At 45.1% G+C, this 26,146-nt stretch overlaps 1 protein-coding gene across 1 annotated transcript; it reads right to left on the bottom strand.

Moving 5' to 3' along the window:
- Nucleotides 1–3,584: 3,584 nt before the first annotated feature.
- Nucleotides 3,585–15,451, bottom strand: LOC142398797 (uncharacterized). The gene is made up of 4 exons (XM_075482971.1): nucleotides 13,482–15,451; nucleotides 9,525–10,176; nucleotides 8,282–8,431; nucleotides 3,585–5,824 (listed from the first exon to the last, which is right to left on the bottom strand). The coding sequence occupies exons 1-4, from the start codon at nucleotides 15,327–15,329 to the stop codon at nucleotides 4,119–4,121; spliced, it is 4,356 nt and encodes a 1,451-aa protein (XP_075339086.1). The 5' UTR covers nucleotides 15,330–15,451; the 3' UTR covers nucleotides 3,585–4,118.
- Between the last annotated feature and the right edge of the window lie 10,695 nt (nucleotides 15,452–26,146).

Below are 26,146 nucleotides of genomic sequence, written 5' to 3'. Positions count from 1 at the left end.
CAGCTGCATTTATCTGATATGATTAATAAGAATGTCAACAAGTCTTGAACTCTGTTTGCTATGGTTGAAAAAGTCACAAATCCTCCTAAACAGACAAACCCAGACCTCCTCTCCACTGAGAAATGCAACGAATTTGCCAACTTTTTTAGCCAAAAAATCAAAACGATTAGACAAAACATTCATGCAACACAGAAAAACAAGAAAACTAATCTGTGTCTAAAACCTAGAAATAACTCTGACGTTATGTCACAATTTAATATTGTTAATTTAAAAATCCTAGAGGAAACAGTTCGGCAGCTGAAATCAACAACTTGTTCTCTGGACATAATACCATCCGACTTTTTAAAAGTGATGAACAACTACAGACCTGTCTCTAATCTCTCTTTTATATCCAAGATTATTGAGAAAGTTGTATTTAACCAGCTCAACGACTTTCTGAATGAAAGTGGACATCTTGATAACTTTCAATCAGGCTTCAGACGTCATCACAGCACTGAAACAGCTCTGGTCAAAGTGTTAAACGACATCAGGTTGAATACTGATTCTGGTAATGTCTCAGTCCTGGTTCTGTTGGACCTCAGCGCTGCGTTTGATACTGTAGATCACAGAATCCTGTTGCACAGGCTGGAAAACTGGGCTGGACTTTCTGGAGCGGTCCTTAACTGGTTCAGGTCCTACTTAGAAGGCCGGAGTTATTTTCTTACAGTTGGCAGCTATGAATCTGAGCGAGTGGCCATGACTTGTGGAGTCCCCCAGGGGTCAATTCTTGGACCTCTTCTGTTTAACTTGTATATGCTCCCTTTGGGTCAGATATTGCAGAACTTTAACATCAATTATCACAGTTATGCAGACGATACACAACTTTATGTGTCTCTGTCACCGGACGACTGCAGCCCAGCAGATGTACTGTGTCAGTGTCTGGAGGAAGTAAACACCTGGATGAGAGAGAATTTTCTACAATTAAATAAAGACAAAACTGAGATCATTCTGTTTGGTAGCAAAGAGAAGAGGGTCAGCGTTGGTAAATATCTTGAGACTCGGGACCTTACAATCACTGACCGAGTCGGTAACCTCGGAGTGTTGATAGACTCAGATCTGACTTTCAGCAGCCACATCAAAGCTGTCACCAAGGCAGCTTTTTACCACCTCAGAAACATCAACAGAATTAAAGGTTTCCAGGAGAAACTCATCCATGCATTCATCTCCAGCAGACTCCATCACTGTAACGCTCTTTTAACTGGACTTCCCACAAAGAGCATTAAACATCTGCAGCTCATCCAGAACGCTGCTGCTGGAGTTTTAACCCGGACTAAGAGATCTGAACACATCACAGCAGCTTTAAAATCTTTACTCTGGCTTCCAGTCAGTCACAGAATAGATTTTAAAAGCCTGCTGATGCACTGAAAAAGTGACTTTTTGGTGAAGTAAACTCTATTAGAGTAACTGTTTGTTAAATGTTCTTGAATATCTAAGTATTATATTTCTGTGATGAATGTTGAAACTCTGTTTTAGTAAGTTTTTCACTGCATATTTGAAAAGCACTATTCCAGATCTGTACTGCATGTACAAAAGTATTGGGACGCCTGCACAATCTGATGCAATTATTTCCAGTCCACAGCTCTGCCAGCATCTGCTTTTGTTAAGCTTCTACATGATCAGTTTTTATTTACACTGTCAGAAAGGTGATCATTTGACTTTATGTTTATTACTGAAGTTGTGCTGGATGGTGCTGGTCTGCCATTATAGTGCATTATGTTGACAGTGTTCCTAATATTTTGTCCCAATAGTGTATATTGGATGCAGTGTCTGTTCTTTTCATGTCAGTCATGCCAATGTTAAACTTATGGCTGCCCCATAAAAGATTGGGCAATTCAATCCACAATAGTAGTGGATTTACTTTGACTGTTCTTGTTAAACTGTTTAAAATGGAAAATAAACCGTTTAATTGCATTATAATTTAGTTGTCTGATATGTGATAAATATATATTAAATGCATAGAGTATTGGTTCAATTTATTTGGTGACATTTAACAAAAGAATAATGGCGATGATTACCTAATTTTAGTGAGTAATGTAACGTAATGCAACCAAGTAAATTAAAATGTCAAGCACAAGAAAATAATTAAAATCTACTAAGTTACTTCATAACAGCAAATACTACAGATATATAAAATTTACTTAAAATTTTGAGTAAAATTTTGTTCCTGCCTATGAAAAACAAGTAGACTTTACTTAATTTGTTTAAATAAATATAACTTAAAACTTCGATGTAATTAAGTAAATGTTCAAAACTGTTGTGTTTTATGGTGAGCCAAATTTACTTGACATTGCAGCATTAAATATTACTTACATCATTTGAGTGCAAATACTTACAAAGAGTTTTTTAAGTAAATCTTATGAGTTGTTTTTTTCAGTGTAAAGGAATTACTCCCCCTCCAGACCTCATGCACCCTCCGTTCTGCCACCAAGAACACCCTCCAAGCCCCCAGAACCGAGCTGTGCACTGTGGGCGATCGGGCCTGTTCCTCTGCAGCTCCGCGGCCCCGAGCACCTGAGGGCCCCACAGACTGCGGAGGCTTTTAAAGGAGACCTAAAAACTCACCTTTTAAGAACGCTTGCTGCTAAAATACCTTTTATAGGCTCTCCGTTTGAATGTATATTAAAAATGTTCTGGTCTTGTTTTTTCTGCTCTGCAGCACTTTGAGATTGTTAAAATATAAAGCGCATTACAGATTAAATGTATCATTTTTATGATTATTATTATAAATGAGGGATGGATCGAGACTTTTGATCTGCTCAACATGAACTTCCTGCTCACAGAAAGAAAAACAGGAGCATTTTAGATCCAGTTTCTACCTGCTGGAGGCGCTACAGACCAGGATGAAGAGTGTAAAACATTCCCAGCGAGTCCTTTTTGCCTTTTACTGTCTTCATGTTAGGCTTCTTTGCTTAAGTGTCTGTTATGTTATTGATCAGGACTCTCTTTTATTTATTTTTTTGTTTTTTTTTGTTTGTTTGGAGTTTTATTTTGTATTTTTTTTGTTTTATTTTGTGTTTGTTTGTTTTATTTTGTTTCATTTTGTTTTTATTTTGTGTTTTATTTTGTGTTTTTTGTTTTCTTTTTTCTTTTTTTTTCTGTTTTTTCTTTTTTTTCTGTTTTATTGTTTGTTTGTTTGATTAAGTTTTTTTCTGTTTTTTGTTTTATTTTGTGTTTTTTGTTTGTTTGTTTTATTTTGTTTCTTTTTGTTTTTTTGTGTTTTTTGTGTTTTTATTCTGTTTTATTATTATTATTTTTTTGTTTCATTTGTTTTTTTTCTGTTTTTTTCTGTTTTATTTTGTGTTTTTTCTGTTTTATTTAGTAGAAGAAGAGTGTAAAACATTCCCATCAGTCCTTTTTGCCTTTTACTGTCTTCATGCTAAAGCCTGTTAGCTTGTGGCGTCCCTGCTGTTTGTTCTCATCGGTTCTCGTACTGTTTTTATCAGCTGAAGAAAGTGTTTCCACGCTGTTAAAGAAGAAATGTCCAAACAACAGAGCTCCCAGAATAATAACTGATCATCTGAAGCATGTGGATCAGATCTTTCTGAGTGAGAGACGGAGGAAAGAAAAATCTCTGTTGGACACATTCAAAGAAAACTGGACTCGTTTCTCTGTGATGAAGCTGTTTTATTGAAGAAAGCCAAAAGCACAAATTTCTGACAGTTTCTGAACACCTCAGAACAGACTTCCTCATCTGTTGGTCGGCTCAGAAAACAGCAACAACATTTGATCTCTGGAACAAACCAAAGTCAGCGTAACTCCAGGATTATTTTCCCATTTCCACAGTGATGAGATCTGAAAAGAGTCTGTGATAAAGGAAGGTCTGCTGACTCCTCTGCTGGGCTCCATGAAGTGGAAGAGAAACAACAACATACAGACACATCAGCACCAGGATCCCACTGATGTTTAGAGCTCAGAGAAGTTTAGAGTTTCATGTGGAGAAATATTTCTGTGAATCAAACTCCTCATCAGCAGTGATATCCTCCATGGCTGCACAGACACAGGAAACAGCAGCAAATAAACAGCAGAACAGCAGAGACATCCCAGCAACCAGCTGTCAGCAACAAGCTGACTAAACACATTTATTTCACTTCACACAACTCTGCTGAGGATCCAGAGCACCAAATCCAAACCCCAGCACAGAGCGGCTGAGTGAATGTGGTCTGGACTCTGTGGAGGAGAGTCATGGTTCCAGAGACGCTGTAGAAGGACAGAATACCTGCTCTGTGATCCAGGTACACTCCCACTCTGGAGGACCAAGGACCTGAGATGGAGGTTGAGATGTAGTTGTGCCAAAATGTATAACCGCCTGAGGAACAATCTAATGACCAAGATTTGTCATTATATCCAAATCCACATTCATTCCCCCATCCTGCTCTGCTGATGTTCTTGTATGCGACTGCTACAGCAACAACTCCTCTCATCTCCACCTCCCAGTAACAACGTCCAGTCAGACTCTCTCTGCTCAGGACCTGCCAATACTCAGTGAATCTGTCTGGATGATCAGAATAAGACTGAGGATCATCCATTAATGTCACTTTTCTGTTCCCCTCTGACAGTAACAGCTTTCTGTTTGCTGTGTTTGGATCCAGTGTGATTTTACATGAATATCTTAAGAATCCAGCTCTGCTCTCTGGTTCTGGTTCAGGTTCTGGTTCTGGTCCTGGTCCTGGCTGTGACAGTAAAACATCCACTTCAGCGACTCTCAGTGAGATGTTGGCCCATTCCTCTCTCAGGATGTCCTGTAGTTTATCTCTGAGCTCTGACACAGCTGCTGTCACATCCTCAAAGTGCCTCAGAGGACGGATCTGGATGCTGGATGAGTGTGTAGCCCCCCTGAGTGCTGCCACTGAGGGGCAGCTGTGCAGAAACTGGCTGTGATCCTCTGTGTGTGAGAGCTGCTGCAGCTCAGCATCTTTCCTCTTCAGCTCAGTGATCTCCTGCTCCAGCTTCTCCTGAAGCTCTTTGACTCGACTCCCTTCGGCTTCCTGCTGGGATCTGATCTGCTGCTTCACATCAGAGCTTCTTTTCTGGAGGAGACGGATCAGCTGGCTGAAGATCTTCTGGCTGTGCTCCTCTGTTTTATCAGCAGACTGATGGATGGCCTCCAGCTGCTGCTGAAGCAGCTTCACATCTTTCTCTGCGTCCTGGATTCTCTGCTGGATCTGCTGCCGACTCCCCTCCAGCTCTCTCTGCCTCTCAGTCCTTTCTGCTGCAGCTGACACTGTGTCGTGGCCTTTATGTTCCTCCACAGAGCAGAGATAACAGATGCACTTCTGATCGGTACGGCAGAACATCTTCATCACCTCATCGTGAACAGAGCAGATGTTCTCCTGGAGCTTCTTGGAGGGCTCCACCAGCTTGTGTTTCCTTAATGGAGCCACATCATAATGAGGCTGAAGGTGATTCTCACAGTAAGAGGCCAGACAGGATAAACAGGACTTGATGGCTTTCAGTTTTCTCCCAGAGCAGAAATCACAGGCCACATCTTCAGCTCCAGCATAGCAGTGATCAGCAGGAGCAGCTTGGAGTCCAGTCTTCTTCAGCTGCTCCACTAAATCAGCTAACATGGTGCTTTTCCCCAGGACAGGCCTCGCTGTGAAGGTTTTCCTGCACTGAGGGCAGCTGTGGATTCCCTTCTGATCCTCTCCATCCCAGAAGCCTTTAATACAGTTCATGCAGTAGCTGTGTCCACAGGGAATAGTCACCGGATCCTTCAGCAGATCCAGGCAGATCGAACAAGAGAAGCTTTCCTGATCCAGCTGAACTCCTTTCTGAGCCATTTCTCCTCTTCACAGTAACTGTCAAATAGTTTCACCTGAACAGAAACGATCTGTGCGCTCTGAAGGGTAACAGATCTCTGCTGATACTAACACAAACCAGGAAATGAGGCTTAACAGCAGCTGCGTGTTGCACCATGTCGCTCACGCCCATCCTTATGCAAAGAGATCTGTGGGCGGGAACAAGGAAATATCTAACAGGGAGGCCGAAGAGCTGGTTTTTACAGAGAGGCAGGGTGTGTTACCGATGATTTACAACACTCCCCAGACATGGTGAAAGACAGATCAGCACAACATAAAGCAGCAACAGTTTAGCTGTTAAACAGGAACAACATGTAGTGCCTCAGCTGTGTTATCGGTGCAGGGTTAGAACGGGAACATTTCTGCTCTCAGGCTGGAAGTAGAACTGGTAGATGTGAGATTTAAGGTTAAACGTTTGAATCATTTGATCATTTCAGGACTGAACCTGACATGTAAAGCAGATTTTATCCTGGCTTTTGTCACGCCCATGGGGTTTCCTCCATGTTTTCAGTTTGATGTTTTATCATGTTTTAGGTTGTTTCTGTTTTGGCTTTTGAGTTCATGTTTTAGTCCGGTCTCGTATGATTGTATGACACCACATCTGGAGGGAGACCATGGAGCCCTCGTATGGCCGCTACCCTCACCTACAGCCCCTCCCTGTTCCTCATCGTCCTTGGTCTCACATCTCTCCAGACTTTATTACTGGCCTCCCTCCTTCCGAGGGAAATATACTCATCCTGACTGTGTGGACCGATTTAGTAAGCTGGCTCATTTTGTCCCCTTACCCAAGCTTCCCTCGGCCAAGGAGACTGCTCAACAGGTCCGGCTCCGTGGTCTCCGGCTCCACGGTCTCCGGCTCCGTGGTCTCCGGCTCCACGGTCTCCGGCTCCACGGTCTCCGTGGTCTCCGGCTCCGTGGTCTCCGGCTCCGTGGTCTCCGGCTCCGTGGTCTCCGGCTCCGTGGTCTCCGGCTCCGTGGTCTCCTGCTCCGTGGACTCCGGCTCCGTGGTCTCCGGCTCCGCGGTCTCCGGCTCCTTAGTCTCCTGCTCCGTGGTCTCCGGCTCCGTGGTCTCCGGCTCCGTGGTCTCCGGCTCCGCGGTCTCCGGCTCCATGGTCTCCGGCTCCGCGGTCTACGGCTCCGCGGTCTCAGGCTCCGTGGTCTCCGGCTCCGTGGTCTCCGGCTCCACGGTCTCCGGCTCCGTGGTCTCCGGCTCCACGGTCTCCGGCTCCGTGGTCTCCGGCTCCGCGGTCTCCGGCTCCGTGGTCTCCGGCTCCGTGGTCTCCTGCTCCGTGGTCTCCGGCTCCGTGGTCTCCGGCTCCGCGGTCTCCGGCTCCATGGTCTCCCTCTAGATGTGGTGTCTGATCGGGGCCCTCAGTTCACTTCAGTTCTTTGGAAGGAATTCTTTGCTCTGCTTGGGGCCACCGTCAGTCTGTCCTCCGGGTTTCACCCCCAGTCTAATGTTCAATTAAACAATTATACAAGAAAGCCGTAAAGGTCTACGATCGGAGACCCCAGTCTTCCCATCACTGCCCAATTTAAAAAAAGCACTACTTATTAACCTTTGAGAATCTCAGAACATTCAAAAGCACCTGTCTCATCTATAGATCTCTGAACGGGCTGGCACCACCGCCCCTGGGTAACTTCATTAAACAGAAAAACAGGGTGACAATGACACGATCAGCCACCAGGGGGGGCTGTGAGGTACAGTTTAGGAGAACGGCATTTGCACAGAAGGTCCTATATGTCTTTGGTTGCTCTACATGGAACACAGTTCCGTTGGCCATAAGGGAAAACTCAACATATGTAGCTTTTAAGAAACAACTAAAAACACGGCTTACAGATAACCAGGACTGTAAACATGAAGGGTAGTTTTATTTAACATGCAATACTCAAAATAAATTGGTAGTAATTCTGTCATTCTTAAAATTAGTTGGCACTTTATTCCGTGCACTTTAAAAATAGCACTTTAGGATAAATGCACTTTAATATAGTACCAGATGCACTTTAATAAATGCATACCTGTATAGGAGGGTAAAACATTATTTGCCAATCAGATGCATTTTAATGTCTGAAACTACTGTGCAACAAAATTGTGTTGCTATGGTTTTTGGGTATGGTATTCGCACCATAACAGGTCAGTTGTTGTATATCTTGTGATGTGGTTAAGTGATATGGAATGTTGTACGCTTTGTTTTCCTGTTTCCTGTTTTTGTCTTTGTCTTGATTTTAGTGTGAACAGCAGGACTGCAGATGGAAATTAGCCTTGGAGCTAAATCTGGCATATTTACATTGTATGTTTATTAATATGCAGAGTCCTGTCACAAATAAACAACTAACTAACTAACTAACTTTGCTTCACTTTACATCCCAGCGCTCTGTTCCCAGAGCAGCTGTCAGACTGGCCCCCTGAAGGCGAAACGTAAAGAAATGGACCCCCGACTCACTTTTGACGCCCACATGAAGCAGCTCTGTAACAGCCGCCTCGGGAACGTGGCCAAACTGCGTGCAGCGCTCACCCTGGCAGAGGCAGAGAAGCGCGGCCACGCCTTTGTCTCCTCCAGGCTGGGTGGCTGCAAGGCTCTCCTCATCGGAACCTCCAACAAGAAACATCCAGAGGCTGCAAGCATGGGCGTCAACTGGGTACGGCAGCTGCCACACCTCGGCTCCGGGGGAAATGTAAATGTTTGTTTTTCTTTTTTTTTTTTTAATGAATTTATGGAATTACTCTGTGTCAATTTTGTATTGATTATTATATTATTTAATACATATATTAATTAATTTCCATTAATGCCCTCTGGGAGGTGCTATTATTCTGTCAGGACAAAAACAAAAAGGTATTCTGGATCCTTCATTCCTACAACCTTTAGATTATTAAATAAGGTTGTAGAGTATATTACTGACAATTTGATTTACTGAGCGCTGTTCATCACTGACAGGACAGGGTGTTTGACTGTATGTGTGTGTTAAGATGTATATTTTTTTATCTATCTATTTTTATTATTTATAGTATTTAATGTTGATTGATGGAGACTGGGACTGCAAACTTAATTGCCCACTGATGGGATAAATAAAGTTTTCTGAATCAGAATCTGAATATAAATAAACTACAAAGGAAATTGTGAACAAAACAATCAGAATCAGAATCAGAATTACTTTAATAATCCCTTGCGGGAAATTCTTTTGTTGCAGTGCTCTCATTACAGGAAAAAGAAAAGATTAATAAGAACAAGATAGGGAAAAAAAATAATAATAATAAAATAAAAATATCAATATGTACAAAATACAATAAACAATAAACAGTATTTACAATGCTACTCAGTAGCTAATTATTATTGTTATTGCACATGGTCAAGTAATGTCAGACACTGGAATTGTACAGTTTGATGGCCACAGGCAGGAATGACTTCCTGTGGCGCTCTGTGGCGCTCTGTGGTGCAATCAGTCTCTGGCTGAAGGTGCTTCTGTGGCTGACCAACACATTGTTAAGAGGATGTGCAGGATTGTCCAGCATGGATTTTATCCTGGACAGCATCCTTCTGTCTGACACTGCTGTCAGAGAGTCCAGCTCCTCCAGAAAATAGAGACGGCTCTGGCCCTTCCTGTAGAGGGCGTTTGTGTTTTTAGTCCAGTCCAGTTTATGGTCCAAGTGCACCCCACAGATGGAGACAGGGGTCACTGGGGCCTTACTCCTTCTCAAGTCCACCACCAGTTCCTTGGTCTTTGCCACGTTGAGCTGCAGATGGTTCTGCTCACACCAAGTGGCAAAGTTGTCCACCACACCCCTGTACTCCGTCTCATCACCATTACTGATGCATCCAACTACTGCAGAGTCGTCAGAAAACTTCTGAAGGTGGCAGCTTTCTGTGCAGTAGCTGAAGTCTGTGGTGTACAGGGTGAAGAGGAAGGGAGAGAGGACGGTCCCCTGCGGGGCCCCGGTGCTGCAGATCACCTTGTCTGACCCGCAGTGCTGCAGGCGCACGTACTGTGGTCTGCCAGTCAGGTAATCCACAATCCAGGACACAATGGGGGCATCCACCTGCATCGCCGTCAGTTTCTCACCCAGCAGAGCCGGCCTGATGGTGTTGAATGCACTGGAGAAATCAACGAACGTGACTCTCACAGTGCTCGCTGGCTTGTCCAGGTGAGCGTAGACACGGTTGAGCAGGTAGATGATGGCGTCCTCCACTCCTAGTCGGGGCTGGTATGCGAACTGGAGGGGGTCCAGAAGTGGTCTGACAATAGGCCGGAGCCGTTCCAGGATGAGTCTCTCCAGGGTCTTCATGATGTGTGATGTCAGTGCCACGGGTCTGTGGTCCTTATGGCCGCTGGGGCGCGGCACCTTCGGCACAGGAACGATGCACAACGTTTTCCACATCACGGGGACCCTGTGAAGACTCAGGCTAAGGCTGAAGATGTTGTGGAGGACTCTAAGTATCATCTTCCCTTTTGAAATGTGCTATCTCCCAGCCCCCCCCCCCCTCCCTCCCTCCCACGAGATGAAGGAGCCTGGAGGTCAAAGCTGATGTTATTAGCGGGATTTGTTGTTTGCTAATTAATGTAAAATATGAAAAGGAAGCAGAAAACTTCACCAGGTAGTGAAGGCAGGATTGAGGCTGTTAACGAGGCTGTCCACTTCAGCACCTCCGCCGCTAATGCTAATGCTAATGCTAACAGGAAGACTGAGACGAGTCCATTGTTATGCTAGCAGCTATGTGAGTGAGACTGCATTTGCACACAGATAAGCTACATAGCAGACTTTTGTGGTGATTATTTGCTGGGAATGTATATTTATTGATTGATACTGTAGTCATGTGACTATAGTGACCTTTACCTTAGCTTAGCTTTGGCTGAATTGACGCCGCTGCTGGCTCCCCGTCCCACTCAGAACTGAGTACAAGCACCCCCCCTCCTCACTCATCAGTGCCCCCCGATACCTAAATCCCATCAAGTTTATTTGTAGCACATTTCATGCACAGAACAGTTCAAAGTGCTTGACATAAAATAAAAGCATTGCAGCAGGGAGTGGACGACGACCAGGTGCATTATGGGGTGTTTATTACAGCTCTTTTCCTGCAGCACAGCATACAGCACCGCAGGGGGGTGGGAAAGTTAGCGTCACAGTCTGGGACGATCAACAACACAGTAAACTCTCAGAACAGTTAGGAAAGGTCCCAGTGAGTACCCGACACAGTAAATTATACAGAATAAACATCTGAAACGTAATATAAAATCATGAATCATCCCGGACCATATAAGAGGACGTCTTACCGCAGTAAAGTCCTCTCTCCTCTGTGCAGTACCCAAACCAACCACTACGCCAATAGATTACGCTGTTGCACCTCTTTTGCCATCATTTAATAGGCACAAATCTACTCTGTTACACACAGACACATGAGAACAGAAATGTTTTTAACCTGGATTTAAAAATGTCTCCATTTGGTGAAAGTTTAATCTCCACTGGCAGTTTGTTCCACTTGTTTGCAGCATAACAGCTAAATGCTGCTTCTCCATGTTTAGTCTGGACTAAACCTGCACTGAAAAAAGTGACTTTTTGGTGAAGTAAACTCTATTAGAGTAACTGTCATCATTTCTACCTTGTGTTTTTAAGATTCAGTAAGAACTCGAGCTTCTTAAGTAAAATGAAACATTTTATTAACGTAACACATGAATTATGGGGGAAGAGTAAGTTTTACTTAGGTTTCCTCATACAATTTAAATGTTTAATAGTTGTATGTACATAAACCTAGAAATACTACATAAACTTTACTCTGAAAGTGTCTCGTTAAAATCTACTAAGTTACTTCATAACAGCAAATACAACAGATATATAAAATTTAGGCAAGGCAAGTTTATCTGTACGGCACAATTCAACTACAGGGAGATTCAAAGTGCTTTACAGAGACATTAAAACAGTAGAAATAAAAAGCATGATTTAAATTTTAAACAAAAAAGAAAGAAATAAGAACAATAGACAAAATCAGTAGTTAAAATGTGATTAAGTTTGAAACTCATTTACTTAAAATTATGTTGAGTATATGAGTAAAATGATGTTCCTGCCTATGAAAAACAAGTAGACTTCATTTGTTTAGATAAATATCTAAGACCTAAAAACTCACCTTTTTAAGAACGCTTGCTGCTAAAATACCTTTTATAGGCTCTCCTTTTGAATGTATATTAAAAATGTTCCGGTCTTATTTTTTCTGCTCTGTAGCACTTTGAGATTGTTAAAATATAAAGCGCATTACAGATAAAATGTATCATTATTATGATTATTATTATAAATGAGGGATGGATCGAGACTTTTGATCTGCTCAACATGAACTTCCTGCTCACAGAAAGAAAAACAGGAGCATTTTAGATCCAGTTTCTACCTGCTGGAGGCGCTACAGACGAGGATGAAGAGTGTAAAACATTCCCAGCGAGTCCTTTTTGCCTTTTACTGTCTTCATGTTAGGCTTCTTTGCTAAGTTGTCTGTTATGTTATTGATCAGGACTCTCTTTTATTTATTTTTTTCTGTTTTAATTTGTTTTTTTTTCTGTTTTATTTGTTTGTTTTATTTTGTGTTTTTTTGTTTTTTTTTTGTTTTGTGATTATTTTTTTCTGTTTTATTTTTTTTGCCTTTCACTGTCTTCATGTTAGGCTTCTTTGCTAAGTTGTCTGTTATGTTATTGATCAGGACTCTCTTTTATTTAATTTTTTTGTTTTGTTTTATTTTGTGTTTATTTTGTTTCATTTTGTTTTTTTCTGTTTTTTCTGTTTTTTTTGTTTTATTTTGTCTTTTTATTCTGTTTTATTTGGTGTTTTTTTTGTTTTATTTTGTTTTTTTTGTTTCATTTGTTTTTTGTTTTTTTTTTCTGTTTTATTTTGTAGAAGAAGAGTGTAAAACATTCCCATCAGTCCTTTTTGCCTTTTACTGTCTTCATGCTAAAGCCTGTTAGCTTGTGGCGTCCCTGCTGTTTGTTCTCATCGGTTCTCGTACTGTTTTTATCAGCTGAAGAAAGTGTTTCCACGCTGTTAAAGGAGAAATGTCCGAACAACAGAGCTCCCAGAATAATAACTGATCATCTGAAGCATGTGGATCAGATCTTTCTGAGTGAGAGACGGAGGAAAGAAAAATCTCTGTTGGACACATTCAAAGAAAACTGGACTCGTTTCTCTGTGATGAAGCGGTTTTATTGAAGAAAGTCGAAAGGACAAATTTCTGACAGTTTCTGAACACCTCAGAACAGACTTCCTCATCTGTTGGTCGGCTCAGAAAACAGCAACGACATTTGATCTCTGGAACAAACCAAAGTCAGCGTAACTCCAGGATTATTTTCCCATTTCCAAAGTGATGAGATGTGAAAAGAGTCTGTGATAAAGGAAGGTCTGCTGATTCCTCTGCTGGGCTCCATGAAGTGGAAGAGAAACAACAACATACAGACACATCAGCACCAGGATCCCACTGATGTTTAGAGCTCAGAGAAGTTTAGAGTTTCATGTGGAGAAATATTTCTGTGAATCAAACTCCTCATCAGCAGTGATATCCTCCATGGCTGCACAGACACAGGAAACAGCAGCAAATAAACAGCAGAGCAGCAGAGACATCCCAGCAACCAGCTGTCAGCAACAAGCTGACTAAACACATTTATTTCACTTTACACAAACTCTGCTGTGTCTCCAGTATCATAAACACAAACTCCAGCACAGAGCGGCTGAGTGAATGTGGTCTGGACTCTGTGGAGGAGAGTCATGGTTCCAGAGACGCTGTAGAAGGACAGAATACCTGCTCTGTGATCCAGGTACACTCCCACTCTGGAGGCCCGAGGACCTGAGATGGAGGTTGGGATGTTGTTGTGCCAAAATGTATAACTGCCTGAGGAACAAAATAATGCCCAAGATTTGTCATTATATCCAAATACACATTCAGTCCCACCTCCTCTGCTGATGTTCTTGTATGCGACTGATACATCAACATATCCTCCTCTCATCTCCACCTCCCAGTAACAACGTCCAGTCAGACTCTCTCTGCTCAGGACCTGATACATGTCAGTGAATCTGTCTGGATGATCAGAATAAGACTGAGGATCATCCATTAATGTCACTTTTCTGTTCCCCTCTGACAGTAACAGCTGTGTGTGTGCTGTGTTTGGATCCAGTGTGATTTCACATGAATATTTTAAGAAATCAGCTCTGCTTTCAGGTTCAGGTCCTGGTTCTGGTTCTGGTTCTGGTTCTGGTTCTGGTTCTGGTTCTGGTCCTGGTTCTGGTTCTGGTTCTGGTTCTGGTTCTGGTTCTGGTTCTGGTCCTGGTCCTGGTCCTGGTTCTGGTTCTGGTTCTGGTCCTGGTCCTGGTTCTGGTTCTGGTTCTGGTTCTGGTTCTGGTTCAGGTTCTGGTTCTGGCTGTGACAGTAAAACATCCACTTCAGCGACTCTCAGTGAGATGTTGGCCCATTCCTCTCTCAGGATGTCCTGTAGTTTATCTCTGAGCTCTGACACAGCTGCTGTCACATCCTCAAAGTGCCTCAGAGGACGGATCTGGATGCTGGGTGAGTGTGTAGCCCCCCTGAGTGCTGACACTGAGGGGCAGCTGTGCAGAAACTGGCTGTGATCCTCTGTGTGTGAGAGCTGCTGCAGCTCAGCATCTTTCCTCTTCAGCTCAGTGATCTCCTGCTCCAGCTTCTCCTGAAGCTCTTTGACTCGCCTCCCTTCGGCTTCCTGCTGGGATCTGATCTGCTGCTTCACATCAGAGCTTCTTTTCTGGAGGAGACGGATCAGCTGGCTGAAGATCTTCTGGCTGTGCTCCTCTGTTTTATCAGCAGACTGATGGATGGCCTCCAGCTGCTGCTGAAGCAGCTTCACATCTTTCTCTGCGTCCTGGATTCTCTGCTGGATCTGCTGCCGACTCCCCTCCAGCTCTCTCTGCCTCTCAGTCCTTTCTGCTGCAGCTGACACTGTGTCGTGGCCTTTATGTTCCTCCACAGAGCAGAGATAACAGATGCACTTCTGATCGGTACGGCAGAACATCTTCATCACCTCGTCGTGAACAGAGCAGATGTTCTCCTGGAGCTTCTTGGAGGGCTCCACCAGCTTGTGTTTCCTTAATGGAGCCACATCATAATGAGGCTGAAGGTGATTCTCACAGTAAGAGGCCGGACAGGATAAACAGGACTTGATGGCTTTCAGTTTTCTCCCAGAGCAGAAATCACAGGCCACATCTTCAGCTCCAGCATAGCAGTGATCAGCAGGAGCAGCTTGGAGTCCAGTCTTCTTCAGCTGCTCCACTAAATCAGCTAACATGGTGCTTTTCTCCAGGACAGGCCTCGCTGTGAAAGTTTTCCTGCACTGAGGGCAGCTGTGGATTCCCTTCTGATCCTCTCCATCCCAGAAGCCTTTAATACAGTTCATGCAGTAGCTGTGTCCACAGGGAATAGTCACCGGATCCTTCAGCAGATCCAGGCAGATCGAACAGCAGAGGGTTTCTGGGTCCAGCTGAACTCCTTTCTGAGCCATTTCTCCTCTTCACAGTAACTGTCAAATAGTTTCACCTGAACAGAACCGATCTGTGCGCTCTGAAGGGTAACAGATCTCTGCTGATACTCACACAAACCAGGAAATGAGGCTTAACAGCAGCTGCGTGTTGCACAATGTCGCTCACGCCCATCCTTATGCAAAGAGATCTGTGGGCGGGAACAAGGAAATATCTAACAGGGAGGCCGAAGAGCTGGTTTTTACAGAGAGGCAGGGTGTGTTACCGATGATTTACAACACTCCCCAGACATGGTGAAAGACAGATCAGCACAACATAAGCCCTTTTTCCATCAGATTCTGTAGCGAATTAAAAGTTATATCAAATTACTTTGTTGCGATATAAGATGCGTTCGGTTGGTTTTCCATCAAACAGGACGATTCTAGCGAAATAAAATGACATCATATTCTTCTAATATTCATAATGAGTGAAATTGGGCGGCTGAGCGGCTCAACAACAACATTCGAATCCTCGCCGGTCTCCGGCTCCATGGTCTCCTGCTCCGTGGTCTCCGGCTCTGTGGTCTCCGGCTCCTTGGCCTCCCGCTCCATGGTCTCCGGCTCCGTGGTCTCCAGCTCCGTGGTCTCCGGCTCCACGGTCTCCGGCTCCGTGGTCTGCGGCTCCATGGTCTCCGGCTCCACGGCCTCCCGCTCCGTGGTCTCCGGCTCCGTGGTCTCCAGCTCCGTGGTCTGCGGCTCCATGGTCTCCGGCTCCGTGGTCTCCGGCTCCGTGGTCTCCGGCTCCGTGGTCTCCGGCTCCATGGTCTCCGGCTCCGTGGTCTCCGGCTCCGTGGTCTCCGGCTCCATGGTCTCCGGCTCCGTGGTCTCCGGCTCCGTGGTCTCCCGCTCCATGGTCTGCGGCTCCATGGTCTCCAGCTCCGTGGTCTGCGGCTCCATGGTCTCCCGCTCCGTGGTCTCCGGCTCCATGGTCTCCGGCTCCGTGGCCTCCCGCTCCGTGGCCTCCCGCTCCGTGGTCTCCGGCTCCGTGGTCTCCGGCTCCGTGGTCTCCCGCTCCGTGGTCTCCAGCTCCGTGGTCTCCGGCTCCGTGGTCTCCGGCTCCGTGGTCTCCGGCTCCGTGGTCTCCCGCTCCGTGGTCTCCGGCTCCACGGTCTCCCGCTCCACGGCTCCGTGGTCTCCGGCTCCGTGGTCTCCCGCTCCGTGGTCTCCGGCTCCACGGCTCCGTGGTCTCCGGCTCCATGGTGTCCGGCTCCGTGGTCTCCGGCTCCATGGTCTCCCGCTCCATGGTCTCCCGCTCCACGGCTCCATGGTCTCCGGCTCCATGGTCTCCGGCTCCATGGTCTCCAGCTCCGTGGTCTACCGCTCCGTGGTCTCCCGCTCCGTGGTCCCCGGCTCCGTGGTCTCCGGCTCCGAGGTCTCCCGCTCCATGGTCTCTGGCTCCGTGGTCTCCGGCTCCGTGGTCTCCCGCTCCGTGGTCTCCCGCTCCGTGGTCTCCGGCTCCACGGTCTCCCGCTCCACGGCTCCGTGGTCTCCGGCTCCACGGTCTCCCGCTCCACGGCTCCGTGGTCTCTGGCTCCGTGGTCTCCGGCTCCATGGTCTCCGGCTCCGTGGTCTCCGGCTCCATGGTCTCCCGCTCCGCGTTCTCCGGCTCCATGGTCTCCGGCTCCGTGGTCTCCGGCTCCATGGTCTCCGGCTCCGTGGTCTCCGGCTCCATGGTCTCCGGCTCCGTGGTCTCCGGCTCCATGGTCTCCCGCTCCGCGTTCTCCGGCTCCATGGTCTCCGGCTCCGTGGTCTCTGGCTCCGTGGTCTCCGGCTCCATGGTCTCCGGCTCCGTGGTCTCCGGCTCCATGGTCTCCGGCTCCGTGGTCTCCGGCTCCATGGTCTCCCGCTCCGCGTTCTCCGGCTCCATGGTCTCCGGCTCCATGGTCTCCGGCTCCGTGGTCTCCGGCTCCGTGGTCTCCGGCTCCACGGTCTCCCGCTCCGTGGTCTCCCGCTCCGTGGTCTCCGGCTCCGTGGTCTCCGGCTCCGTGGTCTCCCGCTCCGTGGTCTCCGGCTCCGTGGTCTCCCGCTCCGTGGTCTCCGGCTCCACGGTCTCCCGCTCCACGGCTCCGTGGTCTCCGGCTCCGTGGTCTCCAGCTCCGTGGTCTCCGGCTCCGTGGTCTCCAGCTCCGTGGTCTCCGGCTCCGTGGTCTCCAGCTCCGTGGTCTCCGGCTCCGTGGTCTCCCGCTCCGTGGTCTCCAGCTCCGTGGTCTCCCGCTCCGTGGTCTCCCGCTCCGTGGTCTCCCGCTCCGTGGTCTCCGGCTCCACGGTCTCCCGCTCCACGGCTCCGTGGTCTCCGGCTCCACGGTCTCCCGCTCCACGGCTCCGTGGTCTCCGCCTCCGTGGTCTCCGGCTCCACGGCTCCGTGGTCTCCGGCTCCACGGTCTCCGGCTCCATGGTCTCCGGCTCCACGGCTCCGCGGTCTCCGGCTCCGTGGTCTCCGGCTCCATGGTCTCCGGCTCCACGGCTCCGCGGTCTCCGGCTCCACGGTCTCCGGCTCCATGGTCTCCGGCTCCACGGCTCCGCGGTCTCCGGCTCCGTGGTCTCCGGCTCCATGGTCTCCGGCTCCATGGTCTCCGGTTCCATGGTCTCCGGCTCCACGGCTCCGTGGTCTCCGGCTCCATGGTCTCCGGCTCCATGGTCTCCCGCTCCACGGTCTCCGGCTCCACGGTCTCCCGCTCCGTGGTCTCCGGCTCCACGGCCTCCCTCTAGATGTGGTGTCTGATCGGGGCCCTCAGTTCACTTCAGATTTTTGGAAGGAATTCTTTGCTCTGCTTGGGGCCACCGTCAGTCTGTCCTCCGGGTTTCACCGCGAGTCTAATGTTCAGACCGAGTCTCTATGAATCAGGAGATGGAGACAGCCCTCTGCTGCATGGTTTCACAAAATCCCAGGTCCTGGGCCAAGCAACTCTTGTGGGTAGAATATGCTCACAACACCCTGACTGTCACGTCCGTGGGGTTTTCCCCATTTTTTTTAGTTTTATATCTTATTATGTTTTAGGTTGTCATTTCTTGGTTTTTGAGTTCATGTCTTGTATTTAGTTTTACCATTAGTCTTCCCACAGTTTCTGTTTGCTGATTAGTTCACTCACATCACCTGTTCATTGTCCCCAGCTGCACTCATTCACAACCACCCAGTTCACTATTTAGTTCCCAGGCTCCCCTGTCATGTTGTGAAATCCTTTCCCTGATTTTCTCCCCTCATACCACGACGCCACGTACCAAAGTTAAGCGTCATTCATGTTAAGCCAAGTCATGTTCTTCTTGTTTTTCCTTAGCCATATTTTATTTTCCAAGGTTTAGTTTTGATATCCGGCTCAGCCGCGCTTTTTGTTTTGTCTTATATTCTGTCCTCAGTGTGTGTGTCTGTACACAAATTGACAGATAGCGAACAAGATCCAAGAGAAACTCAGAAGTTGGAGTAAAGTTGAATGGCCTTTACTGTTGTCTTCATTCTCATGAAACAATATATATATATTTTTTAAAAAGCGATAATTTTCCAAGGCACAAAAGCAGGAGGAAAGGAGAAGATAACAGGAGCTGCAAGCAGGTCGCATGGCATGTAGAAACTAAGCTCTTCCTGATCAGACTCTGCACAGTGTCATGTGACTAAATCCACCTTTTCCAAATAAAAGCTTAAATAAAACAAAGTAATGAACTACACTTAAACGCCAGTAGGGGGAGAAAAGGCAACACAAATACATACAAAGCTCACATAGAACATGACTCTGGCATCAGGCATTTTCCCCAAGTCCCTAAAGACAGCTGCCATTAAGCCACTCCTAAAGAAGAGAACTCTAGATGCCTCTATGATGAACATCTACAGACCTGTCTCTAACCTCTCTTTTATATCTAAGATTATTGAGAAAGTTGTATTTAACCAGCTCAACGACTTTCTGAATGAAAGTGGAAGTCTTGATAACTTTCCATCAGGCTTCAGACGTCCTCACAGCACTGAAACAGCTCTGGTCAAAGTGTTAAACGACATCAGGTTGAACACTGATTCTGGTAATGTTTCAGTCCTGGTTCTGTTGGACCTCAGCGCTGCGTTTGATACTGTAGATCACAGAATCCTGTTGCACAGGCTGGAAAACTGGGTTGGACTTACTGGAGCGGTCCTTAACTGGTTCAGGTCCTACTTAGAAGGCCGGAGTTATTTTGTTACAATTGGCAGCTATGAATCTGAGCGAGTGGCCATGACTTGTGGAGTCCCCCAGGGGTCAATTCTTGGACCTCTTCTGTTTAACTTGTATATGCTCCCTTTGGGTCAGATATTGCAGAATTTTAACATCAATTATCACAGTTATGCAGACGATACACAACTTTATGTGTCTCTGTCACCATGGCGACTGCAGCCCAGCAGACGTACTGTGTCAGTGTCTGGAGGAAGTAAACACCTGGATGAGAGAGAATTTTCTACAAATAAATGAAGACAAAGCTGAGATCATTCTGTTTGGTAGCAAAGAGAAGAGGGTCAGCGTTGGTAAATATCTTGAGACTCGGGACCTTACAATCACTGACCGAGTTGGTAACCTCGGAGTGTTGATAGACTCAGATCTGACTTTCAGCAGCCACATCAAAGCTGTCACCAAGGCAGCTTTTTACCACCTCAGAAACATCAACAGAATTAAAGGTTTCCTCTCCCAAACAGACCAGGAGAAACTCCTCCATGCATTCATCTCCAGCAGACTCCATCACTGTAACGCTCTTTTAACTGGACTTCCCACAAAGAGCATTAAACATCTGCAGCTCATCCAGAACGCTGCTGCTGGAGTTTTAACCCGGACTAAGAGATCTGAACACATCACAGCAGCTTTAAAATCTTTACTCTGGCTTCCAGTCAGTCACAGAATAGATTTTAAAAGCCTGCTGATGGTTTACAATCTGTGATGTGTTCAGAGAATATAAAGCCAGCAGAGCTCTTAGATCCAAGGACTCAGGTCAGCTGGTCCAGTCCAGAGTCCAGACTAAACATGGAGAAGCAGCATTTAGCTGTTATGCTGCAAACAAGTGGAACAAACTGCCAGTGGAGATTAAACGTTCACCAAATGGAGACATTTTTAAATCCAGGTTAAAAACATTTCTGTTCTCATGTGTCTATGCATGAAATCTGCACGATATCTTTGAACTTATCTGGACTGTTGCTGGTTTTTAAATTAATTTGTTTCTCTTTATATTCTTTTATGTATTTTTAATGCTTCTTCCACTCCCTGCTGCAATGCTTTTATTTTATATGAAGCACTTTGAAATGTTTTATACAAATAAATTTGACTTGATTTGATTTTGATATTAAGTCAGCCTCTGGAGGATTTCTCAGAATCTGCGCCTCCTCAGTCTCATGGCTTCGGTCATGTCAGTGGCACAGCCGGGACTCTTAATGAGGAGAGATGATCACCACGGGTCGCACCTCTGCGACAGCATCACAGCTGAAAATGAGTGAAAAAGCATAAAAATGCCCAAAGAAGATGAGTCCCGTGGTACGCCCGTCCAGGATGGCTGCTTAATTCGGAGCTCTGCTCGTTCTTCCCCCAAACCCTCCTCAAAACTAAGATAACGCCAGTATATTCAGTATATTCCGGTACGGGCCGGATAACTGTTGTGAGATGAGTCAGAAAAGTCAATATTTCATGCGTAACCAGTCGTCCACATCGCGGGGAAAAAAGCTGCTCACGACTCTCAGGGCACCTCGCTTTCCAAAATGGCTGAATCACCTGCTGAAGCTAAGAGCCCGAGTCTAGCTAAAGATAATGTAGATAATGTAATGGGCGAGCAAGGAGGGAGGCCGTACGGGATCGCTGAGTGCTGCGGACCTGCAGAATTCTTCTTCTAGTGGGCGTTGTTCTGCCCTACATGTCCTGTTTGTTTATGTTTCTTGTTTTTATATTGTTGTGTTTTTGCCTCATGTCTTACACTAAGGAACAGAGGTGGGGACTTGGACTCGAGACTTGAGACTTGACTTGGACTCGAGTCCCGATTTTGATGACTTGAGACTTGCTTGACCAAATCAAAAAAAGACTTGGACTTTACTTGGACTTGAGAGCAAAGACTTGAGACTCTACTTGGACTTGAGAGCAAAGACTTGAGACTCTACTTGGACTACAGAGCAAAGACTTGAGGGCGTATTCAGACCAGGACAGTCCGATAGTTCACTTGCTTTGGTCCGAACCTTTTTTTTCATTTTGGTGCGGTTCGCTTTCAGACTGTACATTTCAGTAAACGGACCAAAATATGTCAACAAAGCCACGCGCCCTGAAGTCGTTCGGCTATTGGTCAGAATCGACACGCGCAACACAAAGTGCTAAGTTCAAAAGTGAATGTAGTCATGGATGCTTTCCGTGCCGTTATTGCTTTTAATATAATCAAAACTATATGTTTTTTCAACGTTTTGCTATTTTCACAACTGTGTAATTACTATGCTGCTGTACAAGTAATTTATCAACAACGACGACAAAGGGCAAGGCGGCTACGGAGGAAAACGCTGATGTTATTATTTTCGGTCTTTCGTTAGCTTTACCACAGCCGGTCTAGTAATTAGAAGAACGACGCTCTGTTCTGTTACCTAGCAGCAGACAAACGACGGATGCTCCCGAGGTACAAAAAAGCAAAAAGTCTGGGATTAGGTCCGGTCTGCTTTCACACCTCCAAAAGATCCGCACCAGGGTTCGTTTGATCCGGACCGAGTCCGACCTTTCCGCTCGGTCTCGGTCCGCTTGTTTGGTCCGGACCAGAGTTCGGTGGTTTGTATTCAGACCATCCCAAAAGGTTCGAACCAACGAAAATCTGGTCCGTTTGGTCGTTTGGTCCGGACCAAACGAGGTAGGTGTGAAAACGCCCTGAGACTCTACTTGGACTTGAGAGGAAAGACTTGAGACTCTACTTGGACTTGAGAGCAAAGACTTGAGACTCTACTTGGACTTGAGAGCAAAGACTTGAGACTCTACTTGGACTTGAGAGCAAAGACTTGAGACTCTACTTGGACTTGAGAGCAAAGACTTGGACTCTACTTGAACTTGAGAGGAAAGACTTGAGACTCTACTTGGACTTGAGAGCAAAGACTTGGACTCTACTTGGACTTGAGAGCAAAGACTTGAGACTCTACTTGGACTTGAGAGCAAAGACTTGAGACTCTACTTGGACTTGAGAGCAAAGACTTGAGACTCTACTTGGACTTGAGAGCAAAAGACTTGGACTCTACTTGGACTTGAGAGGAAAGACTTGAGACTCTACTTGGACTTGAGAGCAAAGACTTGAGACTCTACTTGGACTTGAGAGCAAAGACTTGAGACTCTACTTGGACTTGAGAGCAAAGACTTGAGACTACTTGGACTTGAGAGCATAGACTTGAGACTCTACTTAGACTTGAGAGCAAAGACTTGAGACTATACTTGGACTTGAGAGGAAAGACTTGAGACTCTACTTGGACTTGAGAGCAAAGACTTGAGACTCTACTTGGACTTGAGAGCAAAGACTTGAGACTCTACTTGGACTTGAGAGCAAAGACTTGAGACTCTACTTGGACTTGAGAGCAAAAGACTTGGACTCTACTTGGACTTGAGAGCAAAGACTTGGACTCTACTTGGACTTGAGAGCAAAGACTTGAGACTCTACTTGGACTTGAGAGCAAAGACTTGAGACTCTACTAGGACTTGAGAGCAAAGACTTGGACTCTACTTGGACTTGAGAGCAAAGACTTGAGACTCTACTTGGACTTGAGAGCAAAGACTTGGACTCTATTTGGACTTGAGAGCAAAGACTTGAGACTCTACTTGGACTTGAGAGCAAAGACTTGGACTCTACTTGGACTTGAGAGCAAAGACTTGAGACTCTACTTGGACTTGAGAGCAAAGACTTGGACTCTACTTGGACTTGAGAGCAAAGACTTGGACTCTACTTGGACTTGAGAGCAAAGACTTGAGACTCTACTTGGACTTGAGAGCAAAGACTTGAGACTCTACTTGGACTTGAGAGCAAAGACTTGGACTCTACTTGGACTTGAGAGCAAAGACTTGAGACTCTACTTGGACTTGAGAGCAAAGACTTGAGACTCTACTTGGACTTGAGTGCAAAGACTTGAGACTCTACTAGGACTTGAGAGCAAAGACTTGGGACTCTACTTGGACTTGAGAGCAAAGACTTGGGACTCTACTTGGACTTGAGAGCAAAGACTTGGACTCTACTTGGACTTGCAACATAGGGACTTTCTCCCACCTCTGCTAAGGAATATAATAGGATGACCTTTGGGCTCAATCAGATAAGGTGTCATAAGGTAATAGACAAACTGAAGATCATCAGATGAATTATCCAGTTACAATGGTGTCATGGGTGTCTGTAAAATAGTGTCTTGGAATACAGCAGGTTGCCATAATGTAATTAAAAGGAGAAAGATTCTTACATATTTAAAACAAAAAAAGACAGACATTGCATTTATTCAGGAGACTCGTCTGGATGAGGAGGAATCTTTAAAACTGAAAAGGGATTGGGTCTGTTGAGTCTTATATTGGTAATATAGCGATAACTGATCACGCCCCCATTGACCTGCTCATGCATAGTGGGGATAATGTTAAATCCTCGCCTAGATGGCGGCTAAACAACTCCTTACTACAGAATAAAGGTTATTGTGAATATATTAGAAGAAGGATAAATTAATTCTGGGAGTGCAATGAGGGTTTTATTGAGGATGTAGGAATGACCTGGGACGCTTTTAAGGCTTACCTTTTTTTTTTTTTTGTCGTTGTTGTTTGTTTGCTCTGTAGTTTGGATTGTGAGTTAATGTTCATATGATATATTCAAAAGGGACAGAAAACTGGTGTGCATCTATAATTTTCTTGATTTCACTGATTTGTATGTTTATCTGTCTGCCAAAAAGATTAATAAAAAAAAAAGCATAAAAATGTCCAAAGAAAGACTTTGAAAGTGCTTCAGAAAGCCTGGAGAACTGTTGCTGAAGACCACTTTGCTTCACTTTACATCCCAGCGCTCTGTTCCCAGAGCAGCTGTCAGACTGGCCCCCTGAAGGCGAAACGTAAAGAAATGGACCCCCGACTCACTTTTGGCGCCCACATGAAGCACCTCGTTTTTCTTTTTTTTTTTAAATGAATTTATGGATTAAATTCATTATTTGTATTGATTATTATATTATTTAATACATATATATCAACTACAAAGGAAATTCTGAACAACACAATCAATTGATCTAAGTATCATATTCCCTTTTGAAATATGAGGTAAAGTGAGCTGAACACTGTGAACTCCCCTTTTTAAGAACGCTTGCTGCTAAAATACCTTTTATAGGCTCTCCTTTTGAATGTATATTAAAAATGTTCTGGTCTTATTTTTTCTGCTCTGTAGCACTTTGAGATTGTTAAAATATAAAGCGCATTGCAGATAAAATGTATCATTATTATGATTATTATTATAAATGAGGGATGGATCGAGACTTTTGATCTGCTCAACATGAACTTCCTGCTCACAGAAAGAAAAACAGGAGCATTTTAGATCCAGTTTCTACCTGCTGGAGGCGCTACAGACCAGGATGAAGAGTGTAAAACATTCCCAGCGAGTCCTTTTTGCCTTTTACTGTCTTCATGTTAGGCTTCTTTGCTAAGTTGTCTGTTATGTTATTGATCAGGACTCTCTTTTATTTTGTTTTTTGTTTTGTTTTATTTTGTGTTTTTTGTTTTATTTGTTTAATTTTTTTCCTGTTTTTTTGTTTTATTTTGTTTCTTTCTGTTTTTTTGTGTTTTTATTCTGTTTTATTTTGTGTTTTTTTTTTTGTTTCATTTGTTTTTTTTTCTGTTTTATTTTGTAAAAGAAGAGTGTAAAACATTCCCATCAGTCCTTTTTGCCTTTTACTGTCTTCATGTTAGGCTTCTTTGCTAAGTTGTCTGTTATGTTATTGATCAGGACTCTCTTTTATTTTGTTTTTTTTCTGTTTTATTTGGTGTTTTTTTTGTTTTTTTGTTTTATTTTGTGTTTTTTTGTGTTTTATTTTGTTTCATTTTGTTTTTTATTCTGTTTTATTTTATGTTTTTTGTGTTTTATTTTGTAGAAGAAGAGTGTAAAACATTCCCATCAGTCCTTTTTGCCTTTTACTGTCTTCATGCTAAAGCCTGTTAGCTTGTGGCGTCCCTGCTGTTTGTTCTCATCGGTTCTCGTACTGTTTTTATCAGCTGAAGAAAGTGTTTCCACGCTGTTAAAGGAGAAATGTCCGAACAACAGAGCTCCCAGAATAATAACTGATCATCTGAAGCATGTGGATCAGATCTTTCTGAGTGAGAGACGGAGGAAAGAAAAATCTCTGTTGGACACATTCAAAGAAAACTGGACTCGTTTCTCTGTGATGAAGCTGTTTTATTGAAGAAAGTCAAAAGCACAAATTTCTGACAGTTTCTGAACACCTCAGAACAGACTTCCTCATCTGTTGGTCGGCTCAGAAAACAGCAACAACATTTGATCTCTGGAACAAACCAAAGTCAGCGTAACTCCAGGATTATTTTCCCATTTCCAAAGTGATGAGATGTGAAAAGAGTCTGTGATAAAGGAAGGTCTGCTGATTCCTCTGCTGGGCTCCATGAAGTGGAAGAGAAACAACAACATACAGACACATCAGCACCAGGATCCCACTGATGTTTAGAGCTCAGAGAAGTTTAGATTTTCATGTGGAGAAATATTTCTGTGAGTCAAACTCCTGATCAGCAGTGATATCCTCCATGGCTGCACAGACACAGGAAACAGCAGCAAATAAACAGCAGAGCAGCAGAGACATCCCAGCAACCAGCTGTCAGCAACAAGCTGACAAAACACAT

The sequence above is a fragment of the Odontesthes bonariensis genome, chromosome 14 (genome assembly GCF_027942865.1).
Source record: "Odontesthes bonariensis isolate fOdoBon6 chromosome 14, fOdoBon6.hap1, whole genome shotgun sequence".
NCBI lineage: Eukaryota > Metazoa > Chordata > Actinopteri > Atheriniformes > Atherinopsidae > Odontesthes > Odontesthes bonariensis.
The sequence above is the reverse complement of the archived record's forward strand: the minus strand, read 5'-3'. Positions and strand labels throughout refer to the sequence as shown.